General features: G+C 38.2%; 1 protein-coding gene and 1 non-coding gene across 2 annotated transcripts in view; both read left to right on the top strand.

Moving 5' to 3' along the window:
• Positions 1-22,892, top strand: part of Col19a1 (collagen type XIX alpha 1 chain) — a 305,509-nt gene that overhangs the window by 25,164 nt on the left and 257,453 nt on the right. The window contains 4 exon segments of the mRNA XM_055608122.1: positions 12,541-12,664; positions 13,084-13,359; positions 17,437-17,517; positions 21,967-22,092. Of these exon segments, the coding sequence (XP_055464097.1) occupies positions 12,541-12,664; positions 13,084-13,359; positions 17,437-17,517; positions 21,967-22,092 (607 nt within the window).
• LOC129677752 (small nucleolar RNA SNORA64/SNORA10 family) lies at positions 2,691-2,780 on the top strand. Its single transcript, XR_008720254.1, has one exon. It is a non-coding gene; the product is annotated as a small nucleolar RNA SNORA64/SNORA10 family (small nucleolar RNA).

Raw genomic sequence — 22,892 nt, 5'->3', positions numbered from 1 at the left:
TTCTCTATCCACATAGCCTCACAGAGTTCTTAGTAAATATAGTTCTACTGACTCCTGGTTCTCCCTCCATGGGGCTCAGAAGTTAGAGATACAAATACCAGCAATTCTTTCAATTGCCTTCATGCTGCCTTGATCTTTTTGGCACACACACACTTTATAAGTATGTAAAATTATCTGTGCTTCGGAGGGCTATAGAGAAAAGTGCTTTATGATATTGTGTCACTATTACGTTCAACTCTGAAGAAAAAGAAATTCTAACATGGTATTGCTTGGGATCCTCAATTGTTCATGAATACTCACTGTGAATTGAAAACTGAATAAAGGCACCATCCATGCTTTCAAGGTATTTCTGTCTCACAAGACAGAGAGGCCAACAATTAGCTAGGATGGAATGTAATGCCGTATTGTATGTGACATTCGCTCCAGGAGGCCAGATGAGGCTAGCTAGAGACAGTTTCACGGAGGATTCGAAAGGTGGAGGCTTGAAGTATGAATGTGCTGGGTGAGCTGGGGACAGTGTGAAAGGATGGCTGTTCAAGGGAGAGTCACAGTGATTTAAAAGTTCAAAGCAACTGGAAGGGTACTGAGAGGATCCTGTGTAGTGAGTGAACAAGAGGGTGAGAGTGTCTAGAGAGCCAAGGCCAGTTTGAAAGGCCATGTGTGCTGGTCTGAAGAGTCGGAACATCATTCACGTGAAAGCCCAAAATGTGGTAGCAAATGGCAACCGTGCTAGAAAAAAAATAGTAGCTGTGGTAATGTCATTGAGAAATCACAGCTTTCAGTTAGGTGTGACACTTTCTAAATGGATCCTGAAGCAAGCACTGAGATCCCAGAAGGACATTTCAGATTTCCAGGGACCTCTTGTGGGGACTCAGTTTTACTCAGGATGTTTTGATCTTCCTTAGGTGAGAAACACCTGACAAAACTTACTTTCCGTGGGTGGATCTGGTGGGACTCTATTTCTGAAGAGCAACTAGTTTTTTTGCTTTGGGTTTTGTTCGGAAGCTGGGTGGCATTTGTAGGAGGGCTTGAGTTCCACAGGAAGTCATTTGCAACACCACAATGAGCAAGTGCTTACCAGAAAAGGCGAGAAATTATTAGAGCATCACCCAAGCTTTGTTTCCCCATTAACAAGCTATGTCTCAATCCTCTTAGCAAACACGAAAAGGCTAAGATTTCAGACTCTCTGTGGCTCTGAAATCAAACATTGTCCCCAGGCCTGAGGGAAGGCATTTAAACGGACGCTCCAGCCCAGCTAACCAAATTGCCTGTAAGTGGACAGGTGATGTTGAATGTCAGCTGGGAAAGAAGTGACTTACTATAAACTCCAGGCATCTCTCACTTCACTCTCAGGAAATGTAACTTGTATCATATTTCTCTTCCTGGAAGATGTTCAGCGAAACAGAGGCCTCAGTGATACTGGTAAATACGGAAGTTCTTTATAAACCCTACCTCACACTTATTCAGAATGGAAGAATTAATTTGGAAGCCTACTCTTAATATTTAAAAATAGAATTTTTTCCATGTGGCCATTCATTTTAAAAGGAAAAATAAATAAACAAATGTCAGTCTTGTTAAATGTGATATGGAAACTTGCTTTAGCTCTACTGAAATAGCACTTTTTAAAAGGCAGCTTTACCTTTAGGCTCTGGGCTATGAAACTGGTTGAAGAATTAACATTGGGACTACTGTAATTGACAATTAAGCCTTTTGAATATGTCACTGTTTGGACATAAATTACACTTGATTTGGGGAACATAATTTATAAAGTGAAATTTTTCTAGAAAAAGCTATGGTTTCTTTCTTGACGTTCATGCGCACTGAAAATTTGAAAATGTGCAAATCTTCACTCTTTTCTTGTATTTTTGTCCTTGCCTCACATGCTTTATGTTAGCGAGGAAACAGACATAAAGGAAATTGCAGCTAAGTTTATTTTCCTTATTAATCTCTTGCTTTGGGGTTTGGTTTTATTCTTTCCTCTGTGAGTGAGAAAGAGATGCTATTTGCCTCATTGCAGTCTATGATTCCCTTAGGAATACAGAAAACGACATCTGTTTGACCTTTCTATCCAACAAAATTTGTTAATGTACCAAGAAATATAAATGTATGGCTTTTCACCATGCTCTTTATTTTTCCCATCAGAAAACCATCAAAGCTTGTGATGAAGAATAAATCAATCTGCCATATACTTCCTTCTTTCCATAAAACAACTATGTCGATAAACATTTGTGTGTATTTTAGAATAATGAGTGGTTTTCAATGTTATTCTTCCTGAATTTGCCACTTTTGATGCTTACCACCTGGAAAGGAGGTGAAAAGTGAAGTCTGTCCCCTTGAGATAGTCCCAACTAGTTTGTCATTGGTTAGCTAGCCAGCAATGCCCTCCAATTTGTTTAGTTGAAACCTTCCATCATTGAGAGATGTCATAAGTCAACTTTGTGGTAGGTAGCGATGCCAGACCCTGGTTTGGGAATTCAGTAGGTGACTTCAGCAAATGAGTGGATGGATGGACACTGATTTGCATACAGGGTAGTGAGTCAGGATCCGTGCAAAGGGCTCTCCCCTCAGTCATTACTCAAAACTGCTTTCACATCTTAAAGAGTCACTTGTCAACTTCGTCTGCTCTGGCAACCACACAGATCCAGTGTGTGTTTGGTGGATTTTCAAGGGAGGGAGAAAATGGCCAAGCAATTCTCAAGAGAGAGAGAAAGTGGCCTTCCTAATGAATGGTAGATCTGCCCCAAAGTGGCTTCTCTGTTGTTCGTAGGAGTGCAACAGTCCCTGGGTGGGAAGGACTACTATCTTTAAAAACTAAGCCACCAATCCTATGGATTGTTGTCCAGCTAATGCCACCTTGGATGTGATCACTAAGACCTACAGCTGCTTGACCCTTGACCTCTTGACTGTGTTCACCAAGTCTCCTTATCAGGAACTCATTATTTTATGAAAACCCAAACCAAGTTTCTGTTCAGAGGACCCAGGCTCCAGCCATTGCTTCCATATAAAGAAGGGTTTTTTATGTGAGAAAATAAAATTTTGTTTTTTTAAGAAAATAATTATTCTTTTTTTTTTTTTTTAGGTTTCCATTCTATTAGTTTTCTTCCTAGGATGTTACAATCCCAACCTATTAATTTTCTTCTATAAGACACTTCTCATCAAAACTCTTCAATACTATTTGTTTTACTATATAACTACTGATATATACATATATAGATGCATACATATATATGTATTTATATATATTTACTGCCCTTGAGATTTTTCTCTCCTCCCTGAAAACTGAGTTACTATTAAAGTGCTTGTCCAAAATAAACAAATAATCTCTAAGGTGTATAAGGTGTATATTTCTGATTTTATATTCCTCAGCATGTATCTTTCCTAGAACCCAACAGATTGTAATTAACCTATCTTAATGATATTACTGTGCATTTTGTGATACTTCCTGGTCTGTGCTCAGATAACAGTAAGGGAAGGAACTGTAATTATCAACCCCTCAGGGATACCAGGCACCTAGGATGTACAAATGTCACAGTGAATATTTTCCTTGGAGACCAAATATGATTTGTTGTCGTTGCTAATATCGTTGTGTGATTGTAAACATTGAAAGGAAACTTTCTTAAATTCTGTAAAACTAGTATTTTATATTAATTTATACATCCCCCAATGCTCAGTAAAAGAAATAGAGACTTCTTTTTCTCCATCAGAATCTGAAAAGATTAATTTTAGGTCAGGTCAATAATGACGAAGAGAATCTCATTTGTAACCAAGAGGATGCAAGCAACTTGATATCCTGGAAAAAAAAAAAACTGATCTTGAAATAGAAAGTCATGAGTTCAAGTCCTATTGTGATCTCTCCCTGGCAGAGAGATGGAAGGGTAGTCACTTGATTTATCACTTAGGAACTGAGACAGTTTATATAAGTTACTGTCAGGATTTTCTTTAAAAGTACAGTATATATTCTATGTTTTCATAGTTCATATGTTTCATAGTTCACATGACTGAAGCATTTACAAGAATGGAGGAATGCTACTGAATAACATTTTTGTTGAAATCTTCTTGGAACAGCTGTTAATGTTTTCTCTATGGCGGGCTTAAATCACTGTAGGGATTTTACATTTCTTTTTGGAAGTGACCGTCAAATGGGTTTGTCTTGGATTTTGTTTGTTGGTTTGTTTCTTAGTATTTAAAGAGCCTTCAGGATCACCTGGTACTTACTTGTTCCTTCTGCTATTTTCCTGTTGAATAGAATGTGTTACAGTTTCAAAAGGTTAAACAAGTAAACATAGATATGCTCATTCAGCTCGTGGGACAGGATTGCAGGCACTGTGAGTTTCTGCAAATGGCTGGGTCACTGTCCCAATGGTGTTTTTAACAAAAACAAGATGGCTACAACTTTTTTTTTTTCATCATGGAAATAATTTTACAGAAGTGGGAAACAGGCAATACATGTGTAAAACAGTGAATTGTTTGAAACCCAGAAGACTGTGAAGAAACTAGAGCAAGGTGATGTGTTGCTGACTGGAACCAGGATGACTTCTTAGAGGACATGACATTTGAAAGTACACATGAATGATGATGAGTGTAAATGAAAAGTCTGAGAAGACAGCCCCATAAAATGGCACAGAAGATAACAAAGGCCAAAGGCCTCAAGGATCACAGTGTACTCAAAGAATCAAAATCCAGGACATATAGCTGGTCATAGCAGCCACACAGAATCTGGTGTAAGGGACAATGTGTCAGAGGCAAGGCCGTGTCAGCTTTGGGGCCAGCACCAGGAATGTGTACTTTACTCTGCAAACTCGAACACGCTTGTTCTAAAGGTTTTAAGTAGCAGAGGTACCTGGTCTGATTTTTAAAGTTTGTTATTCTATTCACTATGTGCAATCCAGACTGAAAAAGCGTGAAAGCGGAACATACAATCATGAGATTCCTACGGAGTGATGGTGACCACTCGGACTCAGGCCAGCATAGTGCAGATGGAGAAGAGGAGATAGAATTGAGGTCTGTTTCGGTAGTGGAAGGAGTAAGACTTGCCAATGGATAGGGTTGATGGTGAAGGAAGGGCAAGACTTAAGGAATCTGACCATCTGACTGGAGCACCTAGGCAAATGGCTATTTCTCTGTTGGGTTATAGAATGTTGATAGAAGAATGTGGTTGGCTAGAAAAGCAAGAAGTAGAACAAAAGGATGCTTTTGTTGACCTGTAAGTAGACCTGTAAGTAGAGATACCCAGTAGGAATACAGGCATGTGAGTCCAGACAAGGTTGACAAGGGCTCTCTCTCTCTGTCCTCCCCCCTTCCATGCCCCTCTTTCACACTCTTCTCCATACTTCAAGGTAAGATTATGAGTGCTCAGATCTTGTAATGGTGCTCTCATTTTGGTCTGGCTAACTCAAGGGTGTTTTGGACTCCAATTTTGTTCTTCCCTCTGTGTTCTGTACTAGTATTTCTTTCCTTTGTAATAATCCCTGCAGACCTGAGCTCCGTGCTTTCCAAAGTGAGATCTGAGTATTAGATAACCTGGTAGCAACATGTGACTGGTTTTCAAGGATTAGTGTTGAGTAAGTTCTAGTGTTAACAGAGCTCGCATTTTATAAACACAAGAATTATCCAGGGAGGAAGAGCAGCCTAGCAGTTGATATTAGATGCTTCGGCTTTCAGTGAAAACACTGAATAATTAGACAGTGCTGGCATTCCCCAACACTTTTTGACCTCGTACCATAGATTTAAATGACTTTGGATATACAATTCTATTTCACAGTAATTAAAGGTACACAGAGTGATCAAAACCATCCTTCATGTCTGGCCAAAAGATCTCCTACAGTACACAAACTATCTGAACTTTATTATCTTATTTGTGTTTCCTAATGGCTTTAAATAAATTTTGCCTAGCAAGAAATCTCATTAATCAGGAAGGAAAAGAAACCACTTAGAGAACACAGTTAATGTAAAATTTGGATAAATATAGTCTATTCTAAAGTTCTGAACAGTGAATTATTTCATGGATACTTAAAAATGACATTTTTAATGCCGTTTCATATGTCTTAGTGTTTTGTCATTTTAAGTATGTGGAGAAAATATTCACTCAGGTACATTTTCATTTAAAGGATTTTTTTTTCCATCTTTTCTGATGCATAGTGTTTTCTCCCATATAAAGTGGAAATTACAAACTTAGTGACTTGTTTTTGCCTACTATAATAGAAAAAAATGTACGGATTGTTCTGCTTATCAGTGTTTAAATAAATTGCTTCTCAAGTTGCATATTAGTACATGTGACCTTTTGGAGGATTAGGAAGAGGTGAGAGTGTAGTTTGTATTATCTCTCTATTGTCTAGATCTCTGAAAACAAGTTAACTTACTGGTCATTTTAAGGGTTGGTACTATTTTTTTTTCCAGATAGAAACAATTGTGTTTTTGTTTGTTTGTTTTTGTTTGGTTTGTACTTTGTTTTGTGTTTTTGTTTTTGTTTTTTGTTTTTTGTTTTTTGTTTTCAGGATAGGGTTTCTCTGTATAGCTCTGGCTGTCCTGTAACTCGCTCTGTAAACCAGGCTGGCCTGGAACCACACTCAGCTCAGTTGTGGTTTTTAAATGATCATTAATAGGATTCACACTCTTTGGAAAAACTGACCAAATAGAGAACATATAAAGAGAAAAATGAAATCTTTCTCCATTATGACACCCAAAGGGAAACATTGTAATACTCAGATTTTTAGAAGATGTATTGTTGGCTGGGGTCACTACCCCCAAGTTAACAAGTTCTCAGGCATGAGGTTATTTTCTGCTCTCGCTGGAGGCCATGCTTAGTCATGTAACTTCTCCCCGGCAGCTTCACACCATTTCCTTTCTCTGTGTGATTATTGGGGGCTGCTGTACAGAGAGCAGAAGAAAACTAAAGAAAGTTGCAACACTGAAATAAATGACAAGTTCAGCGTCATTCAGGGCATGTAAATCGCAAGACTTGGGAGATACTGTGGATTCCACCTACATTAACTGTGCTCTGAGCAGCCAGCACAAATGGGACGCTGTGGGAGCTGTTTTCCTTGGCTCCTCTGGATAATTCGGAATAGCTTTAATTTCACTTTCTATGACCATTAGTCATTTAAATGACTGATTTTCTATTGATTGTTGTTAATTGGGTATGCTTGCATCCTCACCTGTCCGTAAATATTTAGGTAACACAAACAGATGTGAAGAAAATAGACATAGGAAATACATCTTGGATTAAATTCAAAGTTCCTTTCAGCCCTCATGTGTAGGTTAATATTAATGCATGTGAGTAAAATTTATATTGATGGTATTGAACTGGAAGCAATGAATATACAATAGGGCAAAGGCAGAAGACATTCCATTGATAATTTATGGCATAGTCTATATGTATATTCATTTTAGTAAAGCTTAAAAATATTTTTCTTAATGGGAATATCACTGAATAAGCAGCAGATAGAATTTATTATAGGAAATTACACTCCATTCAAAAACATTCAGGCTGCATATCTTGGACATAGCAAGCTGTCATTATATTTCTCTGGTAACACACAAGTAATCCAATATGGCTCCTTTTATAATAGAAACTTTGGCAAGGTCCAGAGAAATTATTCTGTGTCACATCAAGTGTTTGTGTCTGTGTCCCATAAGCAAGAAGCCAAGTTGGTAGGAGAAGATATTGATTGTTTTTAGCATTTTATTTTTAAAATACAGAATTTTTTTTCTGTAAAACTTACATTCTTTGCAAGCAAAAAAATCAAACATTTGTTTTTGTTCTTGAAAACTGAATATAAACTTGTGAAAGGGAAATATGATAATTATAGAGATCTTCAGGCACTAGGAATGCACACTAGAGACATTCCTTCATATTTTGAGTGTGTAATTACTACAGATTAATTATGCTGTCTAGCCAGTTTTGTCACAAGAGAAACTTCAAGATACAAAAACATTTTAAACCTTAAAATTAGATTGTAAATTACTGAAAAGAATCATGCTGAACGTTCATTATGAAGTATTAAAGTTTCATGCTGAAATTAAGCACGCCTTTCCCTATTTCGTTACTCGATCACTTATTTCTTTAACAGAAAGTTATCAGATGGCATGTTGAAATGCTGATTGACTTTGTGGCAAATATAATAAATTCCGTCTGATAATAAACTGTGGTGAATATAATAGACACTATGTATTTATCCAGGACCCTCTGAGCAGACCCCTGGGATGTTATAGCTGAGTCCCAGGGACCCTCTCTTTCTTGCCCTCCCCCCCCCCCAGCACCAGTATTACAAATTCAAGACATTTTCCTTGGCTTTAATGTGGGTATTGGGATTGAACTCATATCCCCTTGTGTATGTTCCAAACAAATAATTTCCTGAGCTATCTGTCTTGCTCTTTTAATTTTTAATCTCTTATATTTTCTTTTTATGTTTAAAATCCATAGGTGTAACTACATATGTATGAACGTCTATCAATAATTATAAATCAATGTTGATAGGTATAAAAAGGAGCATTCTGTATGAAGAAAACACAATACAAGGAAGAAGAAATGGTTATATAGGAGCAAAGTACACACATATATACATACATAATTGAAATTAAATTGCCATTAATCTAAATCAGTGTTGTAAATCTATAATGTTAGGTGTAATACTTAGAGCAGTCAGAAAGAAAGTAACACAATCAATATATTTTTTTAAGAGGAGTAAATGACACTGTAGTATAAATATTTAACACAAGTAATGGAAGAATTAAAGAAAACACAAAATAAGTGGAAAACAAACAGCAAGTGATAAGTATAAATCCTATCTTAGTGATAATTATATTAACTGTAAATATTTATAAATGCAAATAATTATCAAATGGGTTTAAAAACATAATACGTCTATCTCCTATCAAAAACAGATATACTTTATTGTTAAAATTTTAGTAAAAGAATTCATTAAAAGTAAAAAAACAGTATGCCACTCAACCTAAATTAAAATATTGCTTTAACAGCTATACAAATGTCAGAATGAATATTTTTACAATTTATCATTTTCATAATCTTAATACATCTAAAGGAGATAGCAATAATCATTATATATGCATTCAACAACAAAACTCTAAAATCCACAAACACTAACAAAGTTGAACAGAGAAACATATAATTCAATAAAATTTGTGGAAAACTTCAGTATCACGTATAAAGACTAAAGGGCCATTAGATAGAGAATTCTCAAGGAATAGAAAACTTGAAGCCTACGAGATAACTTGGTATATTCATTCCTGAAGTAGGAAAATACATGTGCTTCTCAACTGGGCATGGGGCCCTGTCCCGAACAGGCTGTAAAATACGTTTTGAAAATTCAACTGTTTCATATATATATTAAGTATGTTTCCCAATCATAGTAGACTCAGAGTGGAAAGCAGCAAAAGAGTTCCGATGTAAAAACATGTCCATGCTAAATACCATACAGTTAACCCATCAGTCAAACATGCTAAGTAAGATTCATTAATAGAAAACACAATTTTTTTTTCAAAAATTTTGCTACAGATAACTCAATGCTTATCTGATCATATTTAGCACTGCTATGCTAGGAATAATGAGAAAAGCATAGGAAATATAGCCAGACTTTGAGATCTTGATTGGAATGAACTTTAATAACTATCTAGAGAAAAAGAGACAAACAGACATCCAGAGCACAGAAGCAATAAAGGCAAGCTCTTCCTACCCTCACCAAGCCCCTCCCACCTTCCCCATCCTCTTGGTGTTTGTTATGAAAGCAAAGCTGGCAGAAGACTATGAGATCCAGACCATGTTCTCCTTGAACATAACCACGAGCTCAGAAGGGGAGCCAACATCTGGCTCATAGAATCCACAGTATTTTTAAATGTGGCTTTAGTGAATGGAAGTAAAGATGGAGGTGTCACCAATGAAGAGGTGAGACCTGAGTCAAGGAACAATTTTATTAAGCCCCTGTGTCTTGGTGAAGATAGGAAGTAGGAGTCCCAGAAGTGTAAAGTATCACCAATGCCTTGAGATATAGAGTTGGCATTGATCTAGGATCTGCAAATCAGAGGCAAGATATTTTTTAAATAATTAATTAATTAAAAACTTAAATTTAGGAATATGTTTTTTAATTTTAATTTTTATATTAATTACAGTTTATTCACTTTGTATTTGAGCTATAGCCCCCTCCCTCATTTCATCTCAATCCCACCCACCCTCCCTCATCTCCTCCCATGCCCCTCTCCAAGTCTACTGATAGGGAAGGTCCTCCTCCCCTTCCATTTGACCCTAGCTTATCAGGTCTCCTCAGGACTGGCTGCATTGTCTTCCTCTGTGACCTGGTAGGGCTGTTCCCCCATCAGGGTGAGGTGATCAAAGAGCCAGCCACCGAGCTCATGTCAGAGACAGTCCCTATTCCCCTTACTAGGAAACCCACTTGGACACTGAGCTGCCATGGGCTACATCTGTGCAGGGGTTCTAGGTTATATCCATGCATGGTCCTTGGTTGGAGTATCAGTCTCAGAAAAGACTGCTATGCCCAGGTGTGTCTTTCTGCTTCTGTGATATCGCACTCAGGATGATCTTTTCTAGATCCCACCATTTGCCTGCAAATTTCACGGTTTCCTTGTTTTTTTATTGCTGAGTAGTATTCCATTGTGTAAATGTACCACAATTTCTGTATCCATTCCTCAGTTGAGGGATATCTGGGTTGTTTTCAGATTCTGGCTATTATGAGTAAAATTGCTATGAACATGGTTGAACAAATGTCCTGTTGTATACTTAATCATATTTTGGATGTATGTCTGGGAGTGGTGTAGCTAGATCTTGGGGTAGCACTATTCCTAATTTTCTGAGAAAGCATCAAATTGATTTCCAAAGTAGTTGTACAAGTTTACATTCCCACCAGCAGTGGAGGAGGGTTCCCTTTTCTCTACATCCTCTCAAGCATGTGTTGTCACTTGAGTTTTTGATCTTAGCCATTCTGATGGGTGTAAGGTGAAATCTCAGGGTTGTTTTGATTTGCATCTCTCTGATGGCTAAGGACATTAAAGTGTTTCTTTGTCATTCGATATTCCTCTATAGATAATTCTATGTTTAGCTCTGTACCCCATTTTTTAATTGGATTACTTGATTTGTTGCTTTTTAACTTCTTGAGTTCTTTATATATTCTGGATATTAGGCCTCCGTCAGATGTACGGTTGGTGAAGATCCTTTCCCAGTCTGTAGGCTGTAGTTTTGTTCTGATAAAGGCAAGGTATTTTGAGACAGCTCTCAGTGTGTCCTCATGGCTATGGTCCTTCCAACTGATCATGTGATAATCTCCAACAGCTATCGTCTTGCTTTGGCTGTTAATAAGAATTTTAAACTAATTTTGTTTTCCATATTAGGTTTTTCCATTCATATTATGTTGTACTGATTTTAGCCATCTTAACATTTCCTTATTTTGAAGCAATTTATGTCACTTCTTTACATTTTCAGAACAGTTCTCTACTTTCAACTGACTTAAAGGAGCAGCATCGGCTGGCTATGGGCCTTCCTTTTGTTATCTTTTAAAGTTTTACGGTGTTGTACACCGCATGAGAAACCAGCTGACGTTTGTGTAGTTCTGAGTTTACTAACTGCTGCTCACCGCCCTGGCATTGTTCAGCTTCTCTGTTATTGGTCTGAGCCGTATTTATGAAAAGTGTGAGGAACTGCCAAAATTTTAAAGTAAACTTTTTAGGTTGAACTGTAGACTCTTGGCTTCTTTGGAAAAATTAGATGAACCGGCAACACTGAGTCTATGATCCCGTATGGTACCAGCTGGCTGGTACTAAATAACAGCTGTCCCTAAAGATGGACTGGGCTCGGTTGTCCACAGTCCTCACGTGTGTCTCCTACACAAGGACCAGCGTCACCATTATTATCTCACTGCCTTGTTCTTCATAGAGAAGTATAAAAGAGATATGAGGAAGTGGATATATTTTGATATGTACAGCTATATCAAAATGGGGAAAGGCAAGATTGGGGGCCGTGTTTTAGATCTGAAAACTGCCAAGCTCAGTTGATTTATTGATTTGCTTACATTTATTATCTACCCCGTGTAGGCACTGCTGGCTGTAGTTGCTAAGGACAAATGGGGTGAGGGTGTTAGACATTAGCGTCCTATTTGTCCTTAGCAACTACTTTTCTCTCCTAATACCTATCAAGAAAGCCCACTTTCATTTTTGGTAAAGCACTGCTGCTGGTCTGAATGCGGTGGATTCTGAGGCTCTTCTGTGTTAGAACACCCCTCTAAATAAGAAAGCAACATAATACTATAGCCTTGCCCACTTGTTCACATATCCCAGTCTTTGACAACACCACATCAGACGGCTACAAGAAGGGAGGGAATGAGAATAAAAACTACATATTAATGCTGACATGGCTGCTTCCATATTTCTAACAACTGGAAAAAAAATGAGTAATAAGTTATAAACTCATTGAGAATAGCTATGGCTGAGCAATTGTATTCCCCAGAGCTTCATTTTGAATTTCTTCCCTGGCCACCTTCAGCCTTCCCTCAATAGTTATTTGTTTTCTTCCCATAGTAAGATATTTCCCAAAGGCCTTCCTGAGGAGTACTCTGTAGCAGTCGCGTTTCGGGTTCGAAGAAGCACCAAGAAGGAACGGTGGTTTTTATGGCAGATTTTAAACCAGGAGAATATGCCACAGGTAAGATAACAGTTCATTTGATTAGGTGGGGTGGATCTCTGTTCTGTGTACCCAAATCCGGAAACAGACGTATCAACCAAATGTTATGTTGTTTAGAGGAATCATCAGTAGAGAAATGTAAGCATTGTAAGTAGCCCTGATAAAAGATCCGTGATGTCCAAATCTTCTGGATGAGAGGTTCTTTGGTAAAGAAGCTGACTACCCAGGATGCTTCATGCTAACATATTTGCAACAAGGTACCTGCTCTTTTTAATCCACCAATATAGCAAGGCACAGGTACCGTCTCACATGTTTAGCCAGTTCTTCAGTTATGGCATTGTACACATGCAGCCTTCATTTGAGTACTTTACTAATTTTGAAGTCGAGTTTTCAAGCCAGACAAAGACATTCTGTGCATTTGTCTTATCTTTTTTCTTTAGATTTCTATAGTGATCGATGGCACAAAGAAGGTGATAGAATTTATGTTCCGAGGTGCTGAGGGAGATCTGTTGAACTACGTTTTTAAGAATCGAGAACTCCGCCCTCTCTTTGATCGTCAATGGCATAAACTTGGCATTGCTGTGCAGTCCCAAGTCCTATCTCTTTATATGGATTGCAACTTAATTGCCAGTCGGCACACAGAAGAAAAGGACTCTGTGGATTTCCGTGGAAGAACGGTCATTGCAGCACGGGCTTCTGACGGCAAGCCTGTGGACGTAAGTCACATCACTGATGTCAACGGGGGTCTTCCGGCATTCCTAAGAAAAAGCAAAATATGTTGTTAACACTGGCTTCCCGGGACTGCAGATTTCACTCCATAGACAGAGTTCTTGCATGACCTGCGTGACACATGGATGTGATCACCTGCACACATAAACCAGGCCTGGTAGTTTGTAGTGATGTGTACCCCCAACCCAGTTTAAGGCCAGGTGGGCTACATAAGACCCAGAGGCAGACACGCAAGGAAGAAGGAAGGCAGGAAGGATGGCAGGAAGGAAGGAAAAAAGGAAGAAAGGAAGGAAGGAAGGAAGGAAGGAAGGAAGGAAGGAAGGAAGGAAAAGAGCAGTGAAGGGAAGGGAGAGAGGGAGGAAGGGAGGAAGGGAAGAAAGGAAAGAAGCAAGCAAGCAAGGAAAAAAGCTACTTCTTCCTTTATTGTCACACACACACACAAAAGACCTCCCTCTCATCAATGCTTATTTTGCCATTAGATATATAAAGAATATATAGTCCTAACTCTATTTTCACATATAATTATGTTCTATTTTCACCCGCATTTTCCAGTCAGCAAATTTAAAATAATTGAATCATGCCTTTAAAAAAAGTAATATTATTAAGAGTAACTCTTAGTGAAAAATTGAAAATAAAACATAAGATGTATAAGTTTGGCCAAACCTTTATTTTTTGAATAAAAGAATTAGAAAAAAAAAATGAACTTTAAATGGGTCCAGACTATCTGATGTTTTCATTCAAGAACAATAGGCAAATCAGACAAGCTCCCTATAGCAATTCCATTGCACTTCCCACAACTCATGATGTCGTTTTAAAGTTCCTTTGGATGAAATGCATTAAATCTATCAGTGGGTTGTTTGGATGAGAAGGCTTGGCCAGAAAAAAACTCTTTTAGATGAAAAAGTCCTTTAAAGATTACGTTTTGAAGTTAAAGATGATATAAATTTACTATTGATTTCCTTGCAAATTAGGCTAGTAATTTTTTTAAGAGTGAGATATATCGAAATTTAATACCAAAATATTTTCTTCTTGGTAGAATGGTGAAAGAGTCTTCAATAATCTGTATGCAGATTAGCAACAATAAATTCCCAAGCTGTGAACACAAAGTTCTGACAGTGAAATTGCATTCCAGGAATAAAGCCTTGTGCAAGTATGCATTGGGAAGGGAACTGTCATTCCTAAAGATCTGTTTGGAAGAAAAAAAAAAAGAGTATATAGATTCAGCTACATATTCAAGAACACGATTTTAAAGCACTTTTCTCTTAGAGACAGTGTGTGAGCAGATTAGAAAGCAGGACTTGGGGTCCTGGGTCAGAGCAACCTACCAGGGCCAGAGGGAGAGCTTGCTGGCTTGAGTGAGAATCCCAGCTTGGATCCAACAATTTGTTAGTATCTTCAGTTACAAAATAGATTTGGTGAAGTTGCCTGCTGTCCTAGTGTGGGGTTTGAACCACTGCCCTCTTCCCACCTTAACCCACTGTATCTATCCGGTGCCACCAGCATGTACACGGTGTGTATACATGGGTATAAAGCCGTCTACTGAAGCACGGGGGGCCTTTCAGGAGCCAGGTCCCTGAAGAAAACTGCTGTCCCTCCTGTAGTACCATCATTTGCCAATAGCTCCTCACCTAAGGGTGGAGCCTCATGAGCTCCTCCTCCACCCAGGCTGGAGTTTTGACTGGCTCCTTCTTGTGCAGAGTTTGTGCAGCCAGGCAGAGTCCCTGTGTGCAGTCGTGGTTGGAAAACATGCCAAAGCACTCCTCCTCAACCTCTGGATCTTATGCTCTTTCTGCCACGTCTTTCACGATCATCTCTGAGCCCTCGGAAAAGTTTTGTTTAGATGTCGCATTTCGGGATGAGCACTCCACAGTCACTTATTTTCTGTATTTCGTCCTGTCATGATTCTCTTGTGAACCATTATCTACCGCAAAAAGGGGGCTTCTTTGATGAGAACTGCATTCATGTATGAACACAAATATAAGTATGCAGTATTACACTGTAACACTACAAAACTGATAATCTATCCTTAGTTAAGTAAAATAGCACACGCAGTGCTGAGCATGTTAGGATTCTAACTCATGGTACGTTAGCGTGGTATGTTTGCATGTGGTGTATTCATGTGTAGCACATGCATGTGAGAATGCAGATTGGTATACTGTGCAGGTACCTGTGAGGGCAGAGCAGGGTACTGGGGTCTGGGATGCTTTCTCTGTCATTCTCTGCCCTTGAGGCAAGATCTCTCGGCCATCCAGAAGCTCAGGAGGCTTGCTTTCCAATGAGCGCTCAGAACCACCTGTCTGAACCTCCAGCAGTAGGGTTAATGAAGACACACACAGCCATATCAAATATTTTCACATGGGCACTTGGAGTTCATACTCAGGAGAGCACAACTGGAGAGCACATGCTCTTGCCACTGAGCCATCCTGCCAGCCCCCATCTACCCATTATTTTGATAACAGTGAGTAGAATAAACTTCGATTATAAGCAACATTGGCTAATTATAATCTCCACTCTGTTTTGCATAATTTGTATCCCATCACCAATATTTCACTAGACTGAGTACCGTACTTAAACTTTTCAAATGAAAATTCATCTCAATAGCCTTATAAAGTGCTGCTAAATACAAACCACCAAATCTTCTTCAGGTTTTTGTGTCACCCATAAACCTAACGCTGATGAATCTGTAACTTTTCTGGAACATCTGATGCTTTCTGTGACCCAAATCTATGTTGTTCGCCTCGGTATGGTGACTATCAGAGCATATCTCCTGGATTTGGTTGTTTGTGTAGGGTGGGGGCAAGTTGGAGATCCACAGCTAGCCAGATGTCTGCTTTCTATGACCACAAGTGGAATCTTACCACAGCATAATTTAGTTTTTCTATACAGGGTACATATTTACTAACTTCAAAGTAATGCATAACCAAGATCTGCTACACTGACAGTAAGGAACCATAGAGCAGGGGTCTAAATAAAGGAGGGAAGGAAGTGAGAAGAGGACACATCTCATGCATGCTATACACCAAGTCTAACATGTACTCATTTGTTAGTTATAGCTCTAATTTTACAACCATAGGCTAATTTCAAGGCTCTGGTCAATGCCTGCTGCTATACAGTATTACGTAATATTTCAGCAAACTGCAAGTTGAAGAAGATGATGTAAGCATTTATCATATAGATGTTTTATCATTAATAAGTACTGTTTAGCATTTTCTACATAATTGTTTTGATCTTTCCATTAAAGGTATGTTTATCTTTTCAATGAAGTACTTTTCATCTACTGTCTAAATGCAAAAAAAAAAAAAAAAAAAAAAAGAAAAAAAAAGAATTTTCCGCAATTAGAAGAACTTTTGTAAAAAGATTTTGAATCTTTATTTTGTGCTATTGAGACAGGATTGCTCTGGGTAGTCCAGACTGGCCAGGAACAACACATACACCCGATTCACTCTCAAGTTCACACTCTTCTTGTTTCAAAGTCACCAATGCTAGTATTTCAGGCAGGTGCTACTGGGTTCAGCTTTTGAGTCTTGCTCAGGACCATACTAATATGAAGTCTACAGGCTTTATGCAGATCTCATTAAATATAGGCAAAAGCAGATTATCTTTTTATTTCTTTATTGTGAATGGCATGCTTACTTCATACCTCAAATAGGACATTTAGACTTAAAGAGAAAGCCCTTTCCCTTGCATGTTTATACCTTTGACCATCTTCCTGAAAAGTTTCAGTTTTAAGTATCATTTGGAACAGAATTACATCGGAGCACATAGCAATATATCTCCAGTTAAAGATTTGTTTTTAATGCCTCTTTAATTCAGGATTTCATTTTTATTGCTTGAGACAGCTAAGCTCTGCAGCTGTTTTCATTTACCCCTGTCTATGGTCTTCCTTTGCAGTTGACTGTTTCCCAAGGGATCCCTAAAGTAACAAATTCTAAATTAAACCTTAGAAATATGTACCAGTCATTTATATTAACTTTCCTTTCCTTTCTATTGAAATTACTATAGTTAATAATGCCCAAATTTGATTCTCAAAACCAATGATGGGCACCACTCCTTATTTTTAACAGATTGAACTTCACCAACTTGTAATCTACTGTAACACAAACTTCTTAGCTGAAGAATCGTGTTGTGACGTGTCAGCTACTAAGGTAGGTTAATTTTCTTACCATGTGAAACACGAACAAATGCATTATCATTTAACTAATGCTTTCATTACCTGTAGATTCTATGGGTAGGACACTGTGAAGCATCTCAGCTGAGTCTGCCCAAACTTCAACCCCAGGGTTTGCACACTGAAATTTGATTATGATTTGTCCTCACTTCGGAGTCAGTGTAACTAGAACGGGACTTATTGTACACCTCCCCCCTGGGCCTGGTGCCCTTGTTCCATGTGAGGACCCGGCTGACCGGAGGTGCTGCCCACACTCAAATCAGATCTTTCCCCCATAGTTGTCCCCACACCTTAAGATTAGTCAACCTGTCTGTGTCTGTCCGGTTCATCTTTGCTTTGTGACTCATTTCATTCCCTTCTTCCTTTCCCCACCGATGCCAAATCCACTTTCACTTTGTGCCTAGCTGTCAACCCCTCGTGCCAACTGCCTTTCCAATGCGCACTTTTCCCTTGACGTACCACCAGAACGAGTCTTTAAATCATAGAATTGTGTATTTGTTTGTTGTCTTCCAGCACATATTTGTTGTTAACTATTGATCAAGTAGACAATATACTAAGGAAAAAGACCAATTAACATGAACAAAGTTCCTATCTCGTCATCTTTTTTTTTTTTTTCAAAGTCCCAGGTGATTCCCCATCAGCAACGAAATAACAATCCAGTGGATTAGGTTCCCATATTAAATAGTCCCGACCTCACTGTACAATACTCCTGTATGTGCTTAATTCCAAGAAAGAAAAAATTCAGTGCTTTCTGTGTCTCCCTGCAATAGTCACCTGTGTCAGCCCATATTATGAATATAACTATACTTGTTTTTAACCGATTTAAGAACAGATTAGTAGTCGATGATTTACTTTCGAATTCTTTTATATCTAGCACTTTGTTAGTAGGAGATTGTCAAATTAAGCATTGTATCAGTTTGTTTTCTATTGCTGTGATGACCAATGGGGGAGAGAGCGGTTTTGGCTTATGGTTCCAGAGGAAGAGTCCAGAGTGGTGGTGGGGGAGGGCACGCCTGGCAGCAAGCAGCTGGTGCTGGAAGCTGAGAGATCACATCTTCAGCCTCAAACACAAAGTAGAGAGAAAGAACAGCAAAGAGGGCGGGTCCATGGGCTCTCAAAGCCATCCCTGCAGTGACATACTCCACCGGCAAACCATCACCACTTACTCAAACTGCTCCATATACTGGGGACCAAGTGCTGACATATCTGAGCTCTCGGGGACCATTTCTCCTTCAAACCACACATAGCAGAATCTTCCTTTCTTGATTGCTCAACTACGAAAAGAAAGGCTTGCAGAAGGGAATAATTCTAAAAACAAAACAAACAAGCAAACACCTTCCCTAAAGAACATACGAAAAGTAAAAGTCCAAGATTTAAAGCTTTGTTTCTTTGGATCTTAAATTTCCTCCCCCAATGGTTACACTTACTAGGAAATCTATATGAAATTTTTAATTAAAAACTCTCATAATATCTCTCATGCAGTTTGAGTAGTAGAGTGAAAATCTCACTAAACAATGCAAAGTCTTTCAAATATTATGCCTTCTTACATAATTTGGCTGTATAAAGCTCATATTGAACCCAGTTTATAGATCTCATTCCAAGCAGGATAAAAGTCTGCCAAATATCTTTCTATAAATACCTAAAAAAAATAGCTTGAATGCCAATTTACAGAATAAAGCTACCCAAGCTTCCTGAGCCTATACCTTTAATCATGGAGGTTTTCTTACTCCAAAAGTTTGATTTAAGTAATTATGATTATGTTTTATTGGTGTTCTTAAAATAACCGTTTCTTTTTCATTTAAAAGTAAGGCAATGATGGTCTTATATTTTTAGATGTTATGTTCTTGACCAATATTCATTGCCTTATGTTAATCTGTTGCTATGAAAAATAGGTTAGATATATATAGGTGAAGATTTGGATAAAACAGCTTAGTAATTAAAGTCTGACAAGATTTCACACACGATTAATAGTTTTTCTTTTTAATTTCACAGTGCTAACCTTAAAATTTAATAAAGATAAATGTTTATAAGGATTATTCGGAACTTAGTTTTATATTTGCAAATGAGTTAGGAATTCATCCCAACTGTGTAAAAATAACCAAACACAGTATTTTTTGTGTTGACAATTATTTGTGGTGATGACATCAGTATCCATTCTGTAATTAAAATAAATAGAACTCTGACATATTTCACAAACAGGAATATATGAATAGGATAATCATACAAAAGCCAACTGTCTCTGCTTTTTGAAACCAACTGTCTTTGCTTTTTAATTTTGAAAAAGTCTCAACAGGGGCTAGATAGATGGCTACGTGGTTAGGAGTGCCTTCGGTACAGCCATAGTGACCTGAATTCAGATCCCAGCACCTAAATGACAAGCTGAATGTTATCTTTTGCTCCCTATAGTCCTGATACTATAGTAGGTGGCCAGGGATAGGATCATTAACTGAGGCTTGCTCCTGCCACCCTCTTCTAATACTGCAAGCTCCAGAGTCAGGAAGAGACTCTTCCTCAAATAAAAAGATTGATCATGATAAGGGAGGACAACTGAAAACCCTCTGTACCTTCTGCGGGGGCTCACAGTTGCACGCACATACACACACCACATACATATATACCACGCCCATTGACACCCATAATAAATGTTTACATAAATAAACATATAGATGTTTTAAACTAAAAAAAATGCCATTATATCTATAAATTTTAAGTTTTATATTGTAATTTTGAACACATGGTTTTGTGTTAATATTTTGCAAGGAATTTCAATGGTGAAGTTTATTAAAAACTATCTCTAGGCATGCTCTTTTCTTTCCAATAAGTTAGATTTTTAGTCTCTGAAATAATAAAATTTCACATGACTGAGAGTAAAAGGCAAATATATATATAAAAAATAATCAATCATCTGGGAGGAATGGACTGTCTGTGTAGCAATCTTATTTCAACTGAATATAATTTTTAGGCTTTTGGGTTGAAAATTTATTAAGATACCTAATGATCATCAAATCAATCTAGAAGCAATGCACATGGAATTCCTAGTGCTAAATGCAAGAATCTGGTCACAGCATATCTGGTGCTAAGTTGTGGGTGTTTTTTTATTATTATGGGTTTTATTGTTATCTCTAGGATTAGAGTGATACCTATCATTCAAAAACATTTCATGAGTTTTTATTTTCAAAAATTCAAGAAGAGAATAAACATCAGATACAAAGATAAAAATATCTACTGTGGGCTCACCCCACATTAGCAAACCATGGAGACACGTTTCTTTGCATAGCTTGAACGTGTTTTTCCAATCACATATAATTTGTGGTATGCAAAGCAACCAGTGAGTCCTACCACCTGTTACTTCCTCTTCACTAACGCTGCAAATAAAGGGTTAATCCTGAGGAGCAGTGTGTTACCAGGTGTCAGTGAGAGAAGATACAAAGTTGACATTCTCTTTAGACTCATGAATTATTTTCTTCCTCTAGGCTTTAAAGCACTTATTTTAGTTGAGTATGTATATGTGGTGTGTATGTGTGTGTGCTCTTGATTACAGCTGCAGAAAAGCAGAAAAGAGAGCATCAGAGGCTAGAGTAACATCTGGGGATAAGTCCCCAAATGTAGCTGCTGCGAATTGAACTTGGGTTCTCTGCAAAAAGCAGCCCCGGCTCTTAGCTGCTGTCTGTCTAGCGTCCTGTACTAAATTAAAAGGGGGAAATCCTGTCTCTTTATAAGTATGTTCAGCATGTTCTAAACTCACCAGATTCAGAACCCTCCGATTTCATATCTTTAAAGAACTCTGGAATAAAATAGGCTGTATTTTGGGGCTGGTGAGATGGCTCTGAGATTAAGAGCACTGTGTGGTCTTCCAAAGGACTGGAGTTCAATTCCCAGTACCTACATGGCAGCTCACAACTATGTGTAATGCCAATTCCAAGGATCTGACACCTTCACACTAATGCACATAAAATTAAATAAATTATTTTAAAAATTAAATAATTATCATCTTAGAGTGTAAAAGGAAATAATTTCCAGCTTTACTTATCATTATAACTAGACAGATAGATTAGACAGCTTGTTCCAGTACCTATATTTTATCAATTAAATCTACATGCATTTAAACTTTTGCTTGCCAGATAATATTGACACTTTGCTTCTGTGAAGAATTTTATTGTAAGTATGTACTGTTATCATTGCACAATATTACAACACTTTAAAATTTCTCACTAAAGCAATGTTTTTCTATTTCATTTCTGTGCCGTCCGTGTGGTTAAGTGCACTGGAGGCTTAGTGATAGAGTGAAAGTGTGATCAATTTCTACACATGGATGATAGTGCTTGGTTTATAAGAAGGAAGTTGGGCAGGCAACAGACTCTCTGGTTTGATGGGAACTCGCAGCAAGAACTGACACCATTCTCTAAATTCTCTTTGGGGGTTTTAGTGTCCAGAGCAAGAGGACTTCGGAAGTACCACGTCTTCATGGGTGACTTCTCGTGCTGGTGAAATATCCTCACATCTGCTGGGAAAGCAGGAGCCTGAAGATGCATGCCAGTGCGTCCCGAACCAGGTATGCCAGCTTTCATAGGTGCCCGCTGCAAGGTCGTACCACACCTGGGCTTCTTGGCTGTGTGGTACACCGATGGTACCTTGTGCCTAATGAAATTTCAAATACATACACCCACTACAGTGGGCCAGACAGAGGAAAGAAAAGATTGAGTTCCTGGAACTTTATTTGCCTTCCAATGGGTGAAAGTTACAATTATTAGAAAATTGAGGAGTATAACAGGGGAGTTCTGCATACATAACACATGCTGGGAATGGGCTGCCATTGGCAAATTCAGTGCTGGAGGAAAAGCACCTGGTTTTCAACAGAGACACGCAAAGATACACTGCAAGTACTTCTCCTTTGCTGTCTGTTGACTGTATCTGTTCAGTATCTGCAAATTTTCAACCAGCTGTCTCCTTCCTATTAATGGCTGTCTCCGTGGGGCATATTGAATTTATGCGCTTCTTCCGAACCTATGTGGTGTTTGGATCAGTGATGCTGGGCCAATGGACCTCTATGAATATCCTTTGTATGTTCATAGCAGTCATGAGGCCTGTTCCAAAATGAAGCAATTAGAGAGACAAATGATGATAGGCAAACAAGATAGGTAGTAGGTAGACAGGTAGTTATGCAATAGATAGATCAGACAGATGATAGATAGATAGATAGATAGATAGATAGATAGATAGATAGACAGACAGACTGACAGATAGATGACAGATGATAGACATATGACAGATAGATGATAGATAGACAGACAGACAGGTAGATAGGAAGAAAGAAAGAAAGAAAGAAAGAAAGAAAGAAAGAAAGAAAGAAAG

The sequence above is a fragment of the Psammomys obesus genome, unplaced genomic scaffold, assembly GCF_907164565.1.
Source record: "Psammomys obesus unplaced genomic scaffold, mPsaObe1.curated_primary_1811, whole genome shotgun sequence".
NCBI lineage: Eukaryota > Metazoa > Chordata > Mammalia > Rodentia > Muridae > Psammomys > Psammomys obesus.
Note: the sequence above shows the minus strand (reverse complement) of the source record. Positions and strands in the feature narration are given on the sequence as shown.